The sequence below is a fragment of the Narcine bancroftii genome, chromosome 3, assembly GCF_036971445.1.
Source record: "Narcine bancroftii isolate sNarBan1 chromosome 3, sNarBan1.hap1, whole genome shotgun sequence".
Classification (NCBI taxonomy): Eukaryota; Metazoa; Chordata; class Chondrichthyes; order Torpediniformes; family Narcinidae; genus Narcine; species Narcine bancroftii.
Genome location: NC_091471.1, coordinates 38,948,606 through 38,962,882, shown reverse-complemented (window position 1 = coordinate 38,962,882; position 14,277 = coordinate 38,948,606). Strand labels below are relative to the sequence as shown.

The window sequence follows — 14,277 nt, the reverse complement described above, 5'->3', positions numbered from 1 at the left end:
CTGGACATGACAGAAATAAGGGAAAAGATTAGAAAATGTGGAAGAACGAGAAATGGCTGTAGAAATGGAAATAAATGACTTAAGAAGAAAAGTGGAAGACAGTGACAAAAAAGTTAAAGAGTCACAAGAGTTGTTCGCTCAGAAGATGGATATAATGGAAAACTGTAGTAGGCGAAACAATATAAAGATAGTGGGCCTAAAGGAAGATGAAGAAGGCACAAATATGAAAATTTATAAAAGAATGGATCCCAAAGGTCCTGGGAATGCCAGAAATACAGGAAGGATTGGAAATAGAAAGGGCACACAGAACACTAGCCCTAAAACCATAGCCACAACAAAAACCCAAGATCTGTTTTAGTAAAATTTCTGAGATACACGACAAGAGAAAATATACTGGAGAGGGCAAGGAATAAAATTAAAGAAGACAAAAAAGACCATTGGAATACAAGGGTCAAAAATTATTTTTTTACCCAGACATAAGTTTTGAACTCCTAAAGAAGAGGAAGGAGTTTAACACAGCAAAATCGATCCTATGGAAAAAAGGCTATAAATTTATGTTAAGATATCCAGCTGTGCTTAAAATATTTATCCTGGGGGAGCAAAACAGACTGTTCTCGGATCCGGAGAAAGCACGAGAATTTGCAGAACGCCTGCAGGACAGAAGGAGAGATGAAGAGATGTAATAAGAACGAAGAATGACAACAAACTACATATAAAGATGTAAAAATAATGTGTAAGTAAGAACAAAAGAAGGGAAAGAAAAGGGAAGTAAGGGGGGGGAAAGCAAAAAAAGAGGGTGAGCTTTGTTAAATGTGAAGATAAAAGTCTTTTCTGGAGGGGGCTGGGTGGGAGAGAATAACAGTCACTGCGAAATCAGTTAATGCTTGCGAGCGGGTTCGCAATCCAAACGGAGAGGGGAGTTGTGGTTGCCCAGCAAGGGACAGGGGGCAACTCAGAGAGGGGGTGGGGGGAACACTTGGGGTTAAGAGAATTTTAGATGTGGGAGTTGATGACGTATTTTATGTTTTAGAAACGTTGTCATACATTGAGTTCAAAAAGGGAAAATTGAGAGATGAAAATGGGGAAAAGGGGGAAGGTGGTGGTGAGGAAGCAGATATGAGGTGTAAACAGAGTATGAGATGGCCATGTTGAACTATATTACTATAAATATTAATGGAATACATAACCAAATTAAAAGGAAGAGGCTATTAAATTTACTGAAAAAAGAAAAAATAGATATAGCATTTGTGCAGGAAACGCATCTAACTGAAGTGGAACATAATAAATTAAGGAGAGACTGGGTAGGGCACGTAGCAGCAGCATCATATAATTCAAAAGCCAGAGGAGTAGCTATATTAATCAATAAAAATGTACCAATCAAAATAGAAGAGGAAATAATAGATCCAGCAGGGAGGTATGTAATGATAAAGTGTCAGATATATTCAGAATTCTGGAATTTGATCAATATATATGCATCTAATGAAGAGGATCAAAAGTTTATGCAAGATATTTTTTTGAACATTGTAGATACGCAGTGGAATATATTGATAGGAGGAGATTTTAACCTTAATTTGGACCCAAAGTTGGATAAAAATGGACAAAAGACTAGCAAAAAGAATAAAGTGGCCAAATTTATGGTTAAATCAATGCAGGAAATGAAACTTATGGCTATATGGAGGAGGCAGCATCTAAGGGAGAAGAAATACTCATATTATTCGAGTAGACATAAAACATACTCAAGGATTGACATGTTTTTGTTGTCAGCCCATATTCAAGGGGAGTTAGGAAAATTGAATATAAAGCTAGATTGCTATCTGATCATTCACCCCTGTATTAGCAATAGAACTGGAGGACATCCCACCAAGAACATATAGATGGAGATTAAACTCCATGCTACTTAAAAGACATGAATTTAGAGAATTTATTGAATGCTAAACTGAAATGTACTTTGAAATAAATACGGAATCAGTGAAAGATAAATTTATATTATGGGATGCAAAGAAAGCCTTCATTAGAGGGCAGATAATAAGTTATGTAACTAAGATGAAAAAAGACTACAATCGGGAAATAGAACAGTTGGAAAGGGAAATAGTAAGTACAGAAAAAGAGCTAGCAACAAGGGAAGATATACCAAAAAGAAGAGAATTGGCAGATAAAAAAATAAAATACAAAACATTACAAATGTATAAGGTGGAGAAGAACATAATGAAAATAAAGCAAAAGTATTACAAGCTAGGAGAAAAAAACGCACAAAATATTAGCCTGGCAACTTAAAACAAAAGAAGCTAAAAGAACTGTATTGGTATTAAGGAAAAAGGACAAACAAATTACTTATAATCCAATGGAGATTAATGAGAACTTTAAGGAATTTATGAACAATTATACCAAACTGAGAACGAAGGGAAAGAAAACAAGATAGAAGAGTTTTTAGCTAAAATTGAATTGGCGAAATTGCAAGAAGAGGAGCAAAACAAGTTGATAAAACCATTTGAAATAGAGGAAATACAGAATATATTAAAAAAGCTGCCGAACAATAAAACGCCTGGAGAGGATGGATTCCCAATACAATTCTATAAAACATTTAAAGAGTTATTAATTCCTCCTCTCGATTCATGTAAAACATCAGTAATTACAGTAATACCAAAGACAGGGAAGGATCCACTGACACCAGCATCATATAGACCAATATCTCTACTTAATTAAGATTATAAGATAATAGCAAAACTATTAGCAAACCGATTGGCCGACTGTGTACCAAAAATAGTAAAACAAGATCAAACTGGATTTATTAAGAAAAGACGAACACCGGATAATGTCTGTAAGTTCATTAATTTAATCCATGCAGTTCAAGGAAATAAGATACCAACAGTGGCTGTTGCTTTAGATGCAGAAAAAGCCTTTGACAGGGTAGAATGGAATAATTTATTCAAAGTATTACAGAGGTTCAACCTACCAGAAACATACATTAATTGGATTAAAGCATTATATAATGGACAGTAAATGGATATGTATCCAAACAATTTAAATTAAGTAGGTCAACTAGGCAGGGATGTCCACTATCTCCCTCACCATTCACTTTAGCAATAGAACCATTGGCAGAACTGAAAAGAACAGAAAATAAAATAAAAGGGATAAAAATAAAGGAGGAGGAGGAGTATAAAATCAGTTTATTGGCAGATGACATCATAGTATACTTAACAGAACCAGAAATATCAATAAAAGAACTACATAAAGAAAAAGTCATAAAACAACCATAAATCATAAACACAATGTTTTAACCTCTACATTGAGTACCAATCTGATCAATTTAAAATAAAGTGATGACCTGCTTAATTGATACATGCTTAATATAGCCATCACATTCCACATGTTGATACCCCTTCTGCCCGTTTAAGCGGGCAACCTCTCCTTCGTGAGCATGCAATTGTCACAAGTTGCTGCAAGCCCTCATGTGCTAACTTGAAGCGGTCAACTGTGAATATTTTGCCTGCCTCCAATGTCTAACACACAAGTTACATCATTGTGCTGAATCACTCTACAGACCTTCATATGGGCGTTGAAAAGGAATATGATGCATCCTTCATTGCACAAAAACATATTTGCAGTCCTTCAGGTCTTGTGGGATATAATAAGTGGTTGAACCGTGTCTTAAGGTAGGAACAGGTGACAACGTGCAGACTTTCTCAAGTTGTTGCGTTAGGAGTGCTGTGGGTGAATCTCTGTCCCCAGGCAGCTGGCATGAACTCCACTGGAACAGTGGACTCCATGCACCACTTCAGTAGAAGACATGGCGAGATCCTCTTTTGGTGTGGGGCAAATGCCCAGCAGCACCCAAGGCAACTCACCCACCCAATCCTGGCCTTTGAGGCGCACGATGAGGGCTGACTTCAAATGGTGATGGAATGTTTCCACAAGGCCATTGGATTATGGGTGGTACACTGTGGTATAATACAACTGGGTGTCGAGAAACTGAGCGAGCACCGTCCACAATGCTGATGTGAATTGCACCCCCCATCTGAAGATATGCCCACCGATGACCTGAAATCAGTTACCCAGTTTCCAATAAAGGCTCTGACACAAGATGTCATGGTGGTGTCTGAGAGTGGGACAGCCTCCGGCTACCTGGTGAGCCTATTGACTATTGTGTGCAGGTACCTGGCACCTCGCGATGGTGGCAGCAGTCCCAAAACTTCTGTGCACTAGGGTAAAAGGCTGCAGCGGTGCCTTCGCATGCCTCTGTGTTTTGGAGGTCTGACAATGTACACAAATTCTGGCCCAGCATTCCACCTGTTTCTGTAGACTGTGCCACACAAATTTTCCTACGATGAGCTGAGTGGTGGCTCGAATGGAAGGGTGCGCCAGGTCATGAATCGTATTGAACATACAGGAACTCCAAGCAACAAGATCAATTGGTCGAAGTTGGCCTGTTGACATGTCGTACAGAAGTGTAGTCATGGAAGGTGAAGCCCTCCAGCTTGTCCCCCAATACTGCAGTATGATAGGCCGCTATGTCATTGTCATGCCGCTGTGCTACTGCAAAAACTGCATGGTCAATACCCGGAGACAACTCATGGAGTGAATGGATGACCGTGTGAGATAGTGCACCCGCTATGTGATGGTTCTTGCCCACAATATGCCGAATGAATATGCTATACCCCAAAATTAAAGAGAGATGCCCCTATTGGCTTTGTCCAAAGGTAGATATATTTTGGCTTGAAATTTAAAAAATTTTGAATAAAATATTAGGAGTTACACTTCCAATAGATCTATTAGGTGCATATAACATAACATAACAATTACAGCACGGAAACAGGCCATTAGGCCCTTCTAGTCCGCACCGAACCAAACACCCCTTTCTAGTCCCACCTCCCTGCACAATGCCCATAACCCTCCATCTTCTTCTCATCCATATACCTGTCCAACCTTTTCTTAAATAATACAATTGACTCCGCCGCCACTATTTCTCCCGGAAGATCATTCCACACAGCTACCACTCTCTGAGTAAAGAAGTTCCCCCTCATGTTACCTCTAAACCTCTGCCCCTTAATTCTTAACTCATGTCCTCTTGTTTTAAACTTTCCTCCTCTTAACGGAAATAGTCTATCCACATCCATTCTGTCTATCCCTTTCATAATCTTAAATACTTCTATCAAATCCCCTCTCAACCTTCTACGCTCCAAAGAATAAAGACCCAATCTGTCCAATCTCTCCCCATACACCAGATGCTTAAACCCAGGCAACATTCTGGTAAACCTTCTCTGCACTCTCTCCACTCTGTTTATATCCTTCCTATAATTAGGCGACCAGAACTGCACACAGAACTCCAAATTAGGCCGCACCAACGTCTTATACAATCTCAACATCACCTCCCAACTCCTATATTCCATGCAATGATTGATAAAGGCCAGCATACTAAAAGCCTTCTTCACCACCCTATTCACGTGAGTTTCTACCTTCAGGGAACGATGTACCGTTACTCCTAAATCTTTCTGCTCTTCTGTATTCCTCAATGCTCTCCCATTTACCACATATGTCCTATTCTGATTCTTCTTACCAAAATGAAGCACCTCACACTTATCAGCATTAAATTCCATCTGCCATTTTTCAGCCCACTTTTCTAAGCAGCCCAAATCCCTCTGCAATCCTTGAAAACCTTCTTCATTATCCACTATTCCACCTATCTTAGTATCGTCTGCATATTTACTAATCCAATTCACCACCCCATCATCTAGATCATTAATGTATATAACGAACAACAATGGGTCCAATACAGATCCTTGAGGCACACCACTGGTCACCGGCCTCCAACCTGACAGACAATTATCCACTACCACTCTCTGGCCTCTCCCTTTCAGCCAATGTTCAATCCATTTGACTATCTCAAAATTTATACCTAAAGACTGCACCTTCCTATATTGATCAAATATCCTATGATATTTTTGTTAGAAGATATTAAAAGTATCTGTATTAAATTGGGATTAATTATGCATCAAATGGAATTTTTAAGAATTGCCTAGCTGTTTCAAAGAAATGTATTGCTATTACATGGAAATCTGGTGTAGATTTAGGGTTAGAGAGATGGCATGCAGAATTGTGTTCATGTATTCCACTTGAAAAAATTACTTAAAATTTACGCAATAAGTATTTATTTTTTAAAATATGGAGCCCATGTATAAAAACTGTTGGTTTAAGAATTTAAAGTTCTCTCAATATCTGGTCTGCTGGGTGAATCTGTGCTCCACAATTTAACTCCCTTTATATTTAGATTTATATTTTTAGATTGACATTCTCCTATATTCTTTTCTTATCTATTCTTTATTATTATTAGTTTAGCAAGGGGCAGGGTTAGGGAGGGAGAGAGGGAGGGTTGAAAATATTACCGTGTAATTTAATATCAATATGCTTATATATATTTATTTTTCGATAATTCAAAATTTTAAATAAAATATTTAAAAAATTAATGTTGTTCATGTTACAGGTTGTATTTGTATGGCTATGGATAAATATGTCTTTAAAAGAGATTAATTATGGGGGCTTAGTGTGGGTCACTTCACAAACAGAGTAGCACTTCACAAAAGACATCTTATTTAAAATGCAAGAGCTTTGCTGAACCTAGATGTTGAGGCTCCAGTTAGCTTTAGAGAAGCAATGAAGAATGCTGATCTATTGTGTATAGGCAATAAAGTCCAGGATCAGAAGTACTAATAAGATCTTTCAAAGATTGGCTTTGGAGCCTTGGGAGAGGTTTTTGGTTTTTACAAGCAGAGAGAGGAAAAAAACCAAACAGGATTCTTCTCACAGAGAGAGAGAGAGAGAGAGAGAGAGAGAGAGTGAGAGTGAGAGTCAGTTCTACAGTAGCAGTTGAGGTTGCAAAATGGCAAGCTTGTTGAAATACCCCATTTTGAAGATGGTTTGTGAGTTCTGAGTTCAGCCTGTTCAAAACTTTTGTAGTCCTTACAAGAGGAAATGGATGGCTCGAGCATTTCTCCTGAAATAAGGGAAACAAGAGGAACTCTGTGGTGATGTGGAAGAATCCATGATGGGGCAAGTTTCTTCGGCAAGACACTGAAGTGATTGATTGGAGGAAATCAGTTTGCATGTGTCCAATGAGCAACAAATATCTATCTGAAACCAAAAAGAACCTTCTTGAGTGGTAACCCTTTAACTTTATGCACCAGAGCCTGGTGAAGATTCATAAATGTTATATTCTGTGCACAGTATAAGAATTGCCTGATACCGGTGAACCTGGAGAAGTGAGAAGTGAATGATTGGACTGTGAAACATAGAACTTTCCTGAACATATACATGTGCACTTAGAATTAGAAGGGGGTTAAGTTAGGTTAAGTTAATAGCAGTAAGTTAAAGTTTGATTTTGTTATTATGTTTAAAGAAAATTAAAAGCAACTTTTGTTTAAGAAACCATTGTCTCAGTGAATTTCTATTGTTGCTGGGTTTTGGAGTCCTTTGGGCTCATAACATTCACTTATTGGCAATAAAGATCTATTAGCAATAAGGATCAGTTTTATATTATTCCTTTTATACCATTGGAATGTATTATGTTAAATTGCATTGTAATAATGCTTTGAACAGTGTGGTTTTCCATAGCACTGAACTGGCACTCATGAACCAACAGTTTGGTGACTCTTTCCTGCCTCCTTGGGTTCAAAGCAGCTAGAAATGAGCAGATGCTTCGTTGCAGCTGAATCCATCTCCAAGTTTCACATTGCAAAAATCAAAACCTGACTCTCCAGCACCAGATCCATTCTCTCCAATGTAGAAGTCTCTCCATCATCTTCTACATTATCCAATTATGTACTGTACAGTATTTTTATGTTTAAGATGTTGCAGTGTATTTGGAAGTGTTTCTTAAGTGTTTTACATGCATAGAAAGGTAAAATATATACTAAATATGCTATGTACTGTGACAGATATAATCATATAACTATTCACGGAGCAGAAACAGGCCATGTCGGCCTTTCGAGTACGCACCGGTTCAATAGAACAATTCCACTAGCTCAAACCTCCCGCTCTCTGCCAATAACCCTCCAACCTCACCTCACCTCCATGTACACATCCAACCTTCTCTGAAATGACAGAAGGGACTGAAAACTGACAAGAACCTTCCTGGGCAGTAACCATTTACCTTTCAAGCAACAAAGCCGGGTGAACTTCACAAATGTTAAATTCTGTGCACAGTATAAGAATTGCCTGCAACTAGTGAGCTTGGAGTAGTGAGAAGTGAGATTGGACTATGAATCAAATAACTTTTCTAAACTTATACACTCATTACATACACGTGTGCTTAGAATTAGAATGGGGTTGTTAATAGTAATAAGTTAAAGTTTGATCCTGTTTTCATGTTTAAAGATAATTTAAAACAACTTTTGCTTAAGTAACCATTTGTCTTGGTGAATTTCTATTGCTGCTGGGCTTTGGAGTCCTTTGGGGTCATAACAATTGCTGCTGGGTTTTGGAGTCCTTTGGGTTCATAACAATAATAAGATAAATATTGACTAACTGATGTTAAATAAGCACCGTATGTACTTGTTCCGACTTAAATACAAATTTGGGTTAAAGATGGACTTAGGTACTGGAACTTGTATTTAACCCGGGGACTGCATGTATTGTAGTCAATTCTAGTTGCCGCTTTATAGAAAGGATATGGAAGCTTTGCAAAGCTTACTCTTAAATATAGTCTTTAACTTCTATTCTGGCTAGTTATAATTTGCAAGTTTATAATTTTTCTTGTATTTATTTTTCTCTCATCAGCCAGCTGTTCATTTGGCAGGCCCATAATGCTCTGTTCATCATTCGCTGTTTACTGAAAATCTTTGTTAGCCAGATGCCTGAGGAGGAGCTACTGCTTAATTTTACATACCAAGAGAGGGCACCATTGACTTATGGTGAGTGAAACAAAAAATTAATTAACTGATTCATATTTATCTTTTTATGACATGTTTATCTTGAGCCATATTTCTGAGTTTTACTTGAATCTTTAAGTTTCTTAGTCATTAAACACAGAAAAGGTCCTTTAACTCAACTTGTCCAAACCATCCAAGTTGGTATTCTAAGCTAGTTCAATTTACCTGCATTGGGAATGTACCCTTCAAAGCCCTTCTGATCCATAAATTTGGGAAGCGAGGGAATTGATGGCTGAGCCACTGGTGATGATCTTCGCATCGTCACTGGGACAAGAAAGTACCGAGGATTGGAGGTTTGCAAATGTTTTTCCCCTGTTCAGGAAAAGGGTGTAATTATAGATTACCATGAAATTATAGATTAGTGAGTTTCAGTGGTTGGCATGCTGTTGGAGAAGATCCTCAAAGGCGTGAATTACAGACGTTTAGAGGGATAATCTGATGAGGGATAGTCAGCATGGCTTTGTCAGGGGAAGGTTGAGTCTCAGGAACCTCATTGAATTCTCTGAGGATGTGGTAATTTCAGTAAGGCCTTTGATAAAGTTTCCCATGCAAGGCTCATTCATAAAGTAAGGAGGCATGGAATCAAAGGAGGCCTTCCTTTGTGGATATAGAATTTGCTTGCCCACAGAAGGCAGAGGATCATTGTAGATGGGTTGTATTCTGCATGGAGATTGGTGACCTGTGGTGTTCCACAGGGGTCTGTTCTTTGACCCCTCTTTGTGAGTTTTACAAATGACTTGTATAAAGAAGTGGATGGGTGGATTAGTAAATTTGCAGATGACACAAGGGTTGGTTGTGTTGTGGATAATCTGGAGGGTTGCCAGAGGTTACAGAAGGACATCGATTGGATGCAGAGCTGGGTTGAAAAGTGGTAGATAGAATTTAACACAGAAAAGTGTGAAGTGGTTCATTTCAGTAGGTCAAATTTGAAGGTAGAATACAATGTTAATGGGAGGATTCTGAACAGTGTGATTGAACTGAGAGATCTTGGGGTCTGTGTCATAGGACACTCAAAGCTGCTATGCAAGTTGATAGGGTTGTTGAGAAGGTTTATGGAGTGTTGGCCTGCATTAACAGAGGAATTAAACTCAAGACCCATGAGGTCATGTTGCAGCGATGTAAGACCTTAGTTAGACCCCATTTGAAATATTGTATTCAGTTTTGGCCACCTTCAGTACCAGAGCACCACAGGGCTGTTTTCTTAGCCCATTGCTCTACTCACTTTACACCTACGACTTTGTAGCTCGGCATGACAGTAACATTATCTACAAATTTGTCGATGATACCACAGTAGTAGGTTATATAAAGGAAGGAAATGAGTCAGCAAACAGGATGGAGATTGAAAACTTGGCTGAATGGTGCACCAACAACCTTGCACTCATTGTCACCAAAACTAAGGAGCTGATTGTTGACTTCAGGAAAGCCAGAGGTATACAATTCAGTGATCATTGGGGGATCAGAGGCGGAGAGGAGGAGCAGATTTAGGTTCTTGGGTGTCACTATCTCAGAGGATCTTTCCTAGACCCAATGGCATAGTGAAGAAAGCACGTCAGTGCCTCTATTTCCTCAGGAGTTTGCAGAGGTTTGGTACGACACCAGAAACCCTGGCAAATTTCTACAGAGATGTGGTGGAAAGTGTGCTGACTGGTTGCATCACTGTCTGGTATGGAACACCAATATCCCTGAGCATAAAGGCCTCTAAAAGGTAGTGGATACAGCCCAGGACATTACAGGCAAAACCCTCCCCACCATTGAGTACATCTACAGGGAACGCTGCCATCTTTGATGAATGCTGTGTCACCCCCAGCACAAGTTCTGTTCTTGCTGCTGCCATCAGGAAAGAGGTATAGGTGCCACAAGACTCACACTACCAGGAACAGCTGCTACCCCTCCACCATCAGACTCCTCAACAACAAATAAATCAGACTTATTTAAAAACTCTTACTTGTGCACTTTATTGATTTTATTTGTTCTCTCTATTGCACAGTCAGTTTGTTTACATTTGTCATATTTTTACAGTTCTTTTATTTGCTTTCATGTTTATGCTGTGAACAGTTTATTTTTTGCACTACCAATTAATGGTAATTCTGCTGCGCCCACAGGAAAAAGGAATTTAGGGTTATATATAATGTCATGTATGTATTCTGACATAAATTGGAAATCTGAAAGATGTGGATGCCAGAGAGAAGGTATTGAGGACATTTATAAGGATGGTACTTGGATTGAAGATCTTGACTCATGAAGATGGGTTGAGTGAACTTGGTCTTTTCTCCTTGGAGCAATGATATAGGTGTATAAGATTATGAGAGGCATTGATCATGTGGATAGCCAGAGACTTTTTCACACTGGTGAAATGGCTAAAATGAGGGAGCATAATTTTAAGGTGCTTGGGAGTAAGTACAGGGAGGAAGAACAGAGAGAGTTCACTGCTAGTATAATAGGATCTTTTAAGAGACCATTAGATAGGGACATCGAAGTGAGAAAATTGGATGGTTATGCAGCAGGGAAATTCTAGGTAGTTGTTAAGATTAGATTATTGGGAAGACACAACGCTCTGGTCCTAAGGGCTTGTACTGTATAGTTTTTTATGTTCTATATGTTAATGAATAGCCAAATGGGCCCACTTCTTACAGTTTTTTCTGGCAGCTTGTTTCAGATAAGGACCACCCTCTGAATTAAAAGGTTACCCTTAAGTACCTCTTAAATCTCTCCCCCACCTGAAACTTTGAACTTTGTCTCATGCTATTGTGCCAACCTATATAAATGAACTCAACAATCTAAACCTTCCCTACCTCACACCCATATCCCTCTATTTTTCTTGCATCCTTGTGCCTGTCTAAGAATTTCTTAAATGCCCCCATTGTTCCAGCTTCCACCACCATCTCTGGCAATGCATTGCAGGCACCTGCAACTCTGTGTAAAAAAAAAAAAAAAACCTTACCCCTTATGTCTCCCCTAAATTTTCCTCCCTTCATTTTTTACAGATGACCTCTGATGTTTGCTACACCTGCCCTGGGAAAAAGATGCTAGCTATCTTCTTATCTATGCCACTCATAGTCTTATAGACCTCTATTAAGTCACCTCCAAATAGAAAACCACTTGCTCTGCTAATGTTGCCTCATAAGATATATTTTCCAATCCAGGCAAGATCCTGGTAAATCTCCTCTGCACCCTCTCCATAGTTTCCACAGCCTTCCTGAAATGGGGTGACCAGAACTGAACACAACATTCCAAGTGTGGTCTCAACAAATGTTTAGAGTGCTGCAACATTTTTTCATGACTCCTGAACTCAATCCCCTGACTAATGAAGGTCAACATACCATATCTTTCTTAACTATCTTATCAACCTGTGTGGCCACCTTGAAAGAAGTATGGATTTTGACCTCAAGGTCCTTCTGATCTTTCACATTGTTAATTATCCTACCATTAACCATGTACTCTGCCTTTAAATTTGACCTTCCAAAATGCATCACCTCACACTTATCCAGATTGAACTCCATCTGCCACTTTTCCGCCCAAATCTGCATCCTACCTATATCACATTGTAACCTACTACATTCTTCAACAATATCCACAACACTTCCAACCTTCATATCATCCATAAACTTACTGTCTCATCCCCTCTACTTCTTCAACCAGATCATTGAGAAAATCATAAAGAGTTAGGGTCCCAGAACAGATCCCTGCAGAAGTCCACAAGTCACTGGCCTTCAGGCAGAATACTTTCTGTCTTCTACCTTCCTCTGCTTTCTACAGGCAAGCCAATTCTAAATTCATGCAGCCATGGTTCCATGGATCTCATGCCTTTTGACTTTCTGAACAGGTAACCCCGAGGAATATTGCCAAATGCTTTACTAAAATCCATATACACCACATTTATCACCATATCTTCATCAATTGTGGCCATTGGAATCATAGTGAACACGACGAAATAACCACGCAAGGCATTTTCAGAGTGAATCAAATGGATTTACTCTTTATAACCCATGCAACCTTTTAAAAGTCAGAATCATACACTTGTCACACACTGATGTCACATGGCTGGTTCGATGCCTTCTGGGAGTTGTAGAATCTCGATAGCACAACCACAGGAGCATACTTATTTATAAATGTCTATGCTTCTCCATAAATGTTACAGTGTGCAATTACATTCCTTCCAGTTTGATCAATCGAAGTATCTTCTATTAACACTAGTGTATTTTTATTAATTAGAATAGCCACCTCTCTTGCCTTTGATCAAAAGGAAGGTGATATAATTTGTCCCACCCAACCTCTTGTGTTTCCTGAAAAAAGATTTTATCCACTTTTAATTTCTTTTTGTCCAAACTGTAATGGATATATATTGGGAGAATTTGGTAAGATTAGAGTAGGTTACATACATACACACATTTTAAAACAGATCTTATTTGAAATATTGAAGAATTCATATTCAGTGACTTTACAGAAACTATGGAGAATGCTATGAACATTTCACAAGTAGGTGCTAATTGAAATGACATCGTAAAATTGTCTTGGATTGGAGACAGGCTGGCTGGTTGAATAACTACAAGGCTTCTGACCTTACTGCAGAGTGCTCACAGGAAGGTCACTCCTGGGTTTTGTTTACCTAAAGGCTTCTTCAGGTGCATTCTCCACTAAGAATGCGCCTGAAGAAGAGGAAGCAGTCCTTTGAATTGACGTTCAGGTGGCAGCGCTAAAAGCATAGTGTTGGCCATCTGAAGGGACAGCTGCACCGGGATGCGCATCTGAGTGCACTCCGGCTCCTGTCCCTTGGGCTGTCAGATTTGGGATGGCTGGCTGTCAGAGCTGGGACAGGCAATGCAGGCTATCCCACGCGGAATGTCTCCACGCTGATCGCTCTGCCCCACTCTGCCCCAGCGGGGGAGTACGGGGCTGGGGCGGCTGGCGGGGTAGTACGGGGCTGGGGCGGCTGGCGGGGGAGTAGGGGGCTGGGGTGGCTGGCGGGGGAGTTTGGGGCTGGAGCGACCGACGGGGGAGTACGGGGTTGGGGCAGCCGGCAGGGGAGTTCGGGCCTGGGGTGGCTGGCGGGGGAGTACCGGGCTAGGGTGGCTGGTGGGGGAGTACGGGGCTGGAGCGGCCGGCAGGGTTGCAAGGGGCTGGAGTGGCCGGCAGGGGAGTATGGGGCTGGGGCGGCCGGCGGGGTTGCAAGAGGCTGGAGCGGCCGGCGGGGGTGCAAGGGGCTGGAGCGGCCATCCCCAAGAATCATGACTTATCGAAACCTCTCATCTTTTAAATTTAGTCGGATTTTGTGTGTGGGCATAAGCTTTTAATTTTAAAAGTTGCTTTTAATTATTTTTAAACATGAAAACAGGATCAAACATTAACTTATTACTAT

At 39.9% G+C, this 14,277-nt stretch overlaps 1 protein-coding gene across 5 annotated transcripts in view; it reads left to right on the top strand.

The window, feature by feature from the left end:
- Window positions 1–14,277, top strand: part of dym (dymeclin) — a 523,412-nt gene that overhangs the window by 170,393 nt on the left and 338,742 nt on the right. For all 5 annotated transcript variants that reach the window (XR_011353340.1, XM_069923865.1, XM_069923863.1 and 2 more), the window contains exon 5: window positions 8,770–8,903. Coding sequence is in view for 4 of the 5 variants with exons in the window: in XM_069923865.1 (XP_069779966.1) it covers window positions 8,770–8,903 (134 nt within the window). In the remaining variant the exon portion in view is untranslated. The remainder of the gene's footprint in view (window positions 1–8,769; window positions 8,904–14,277) is intronic.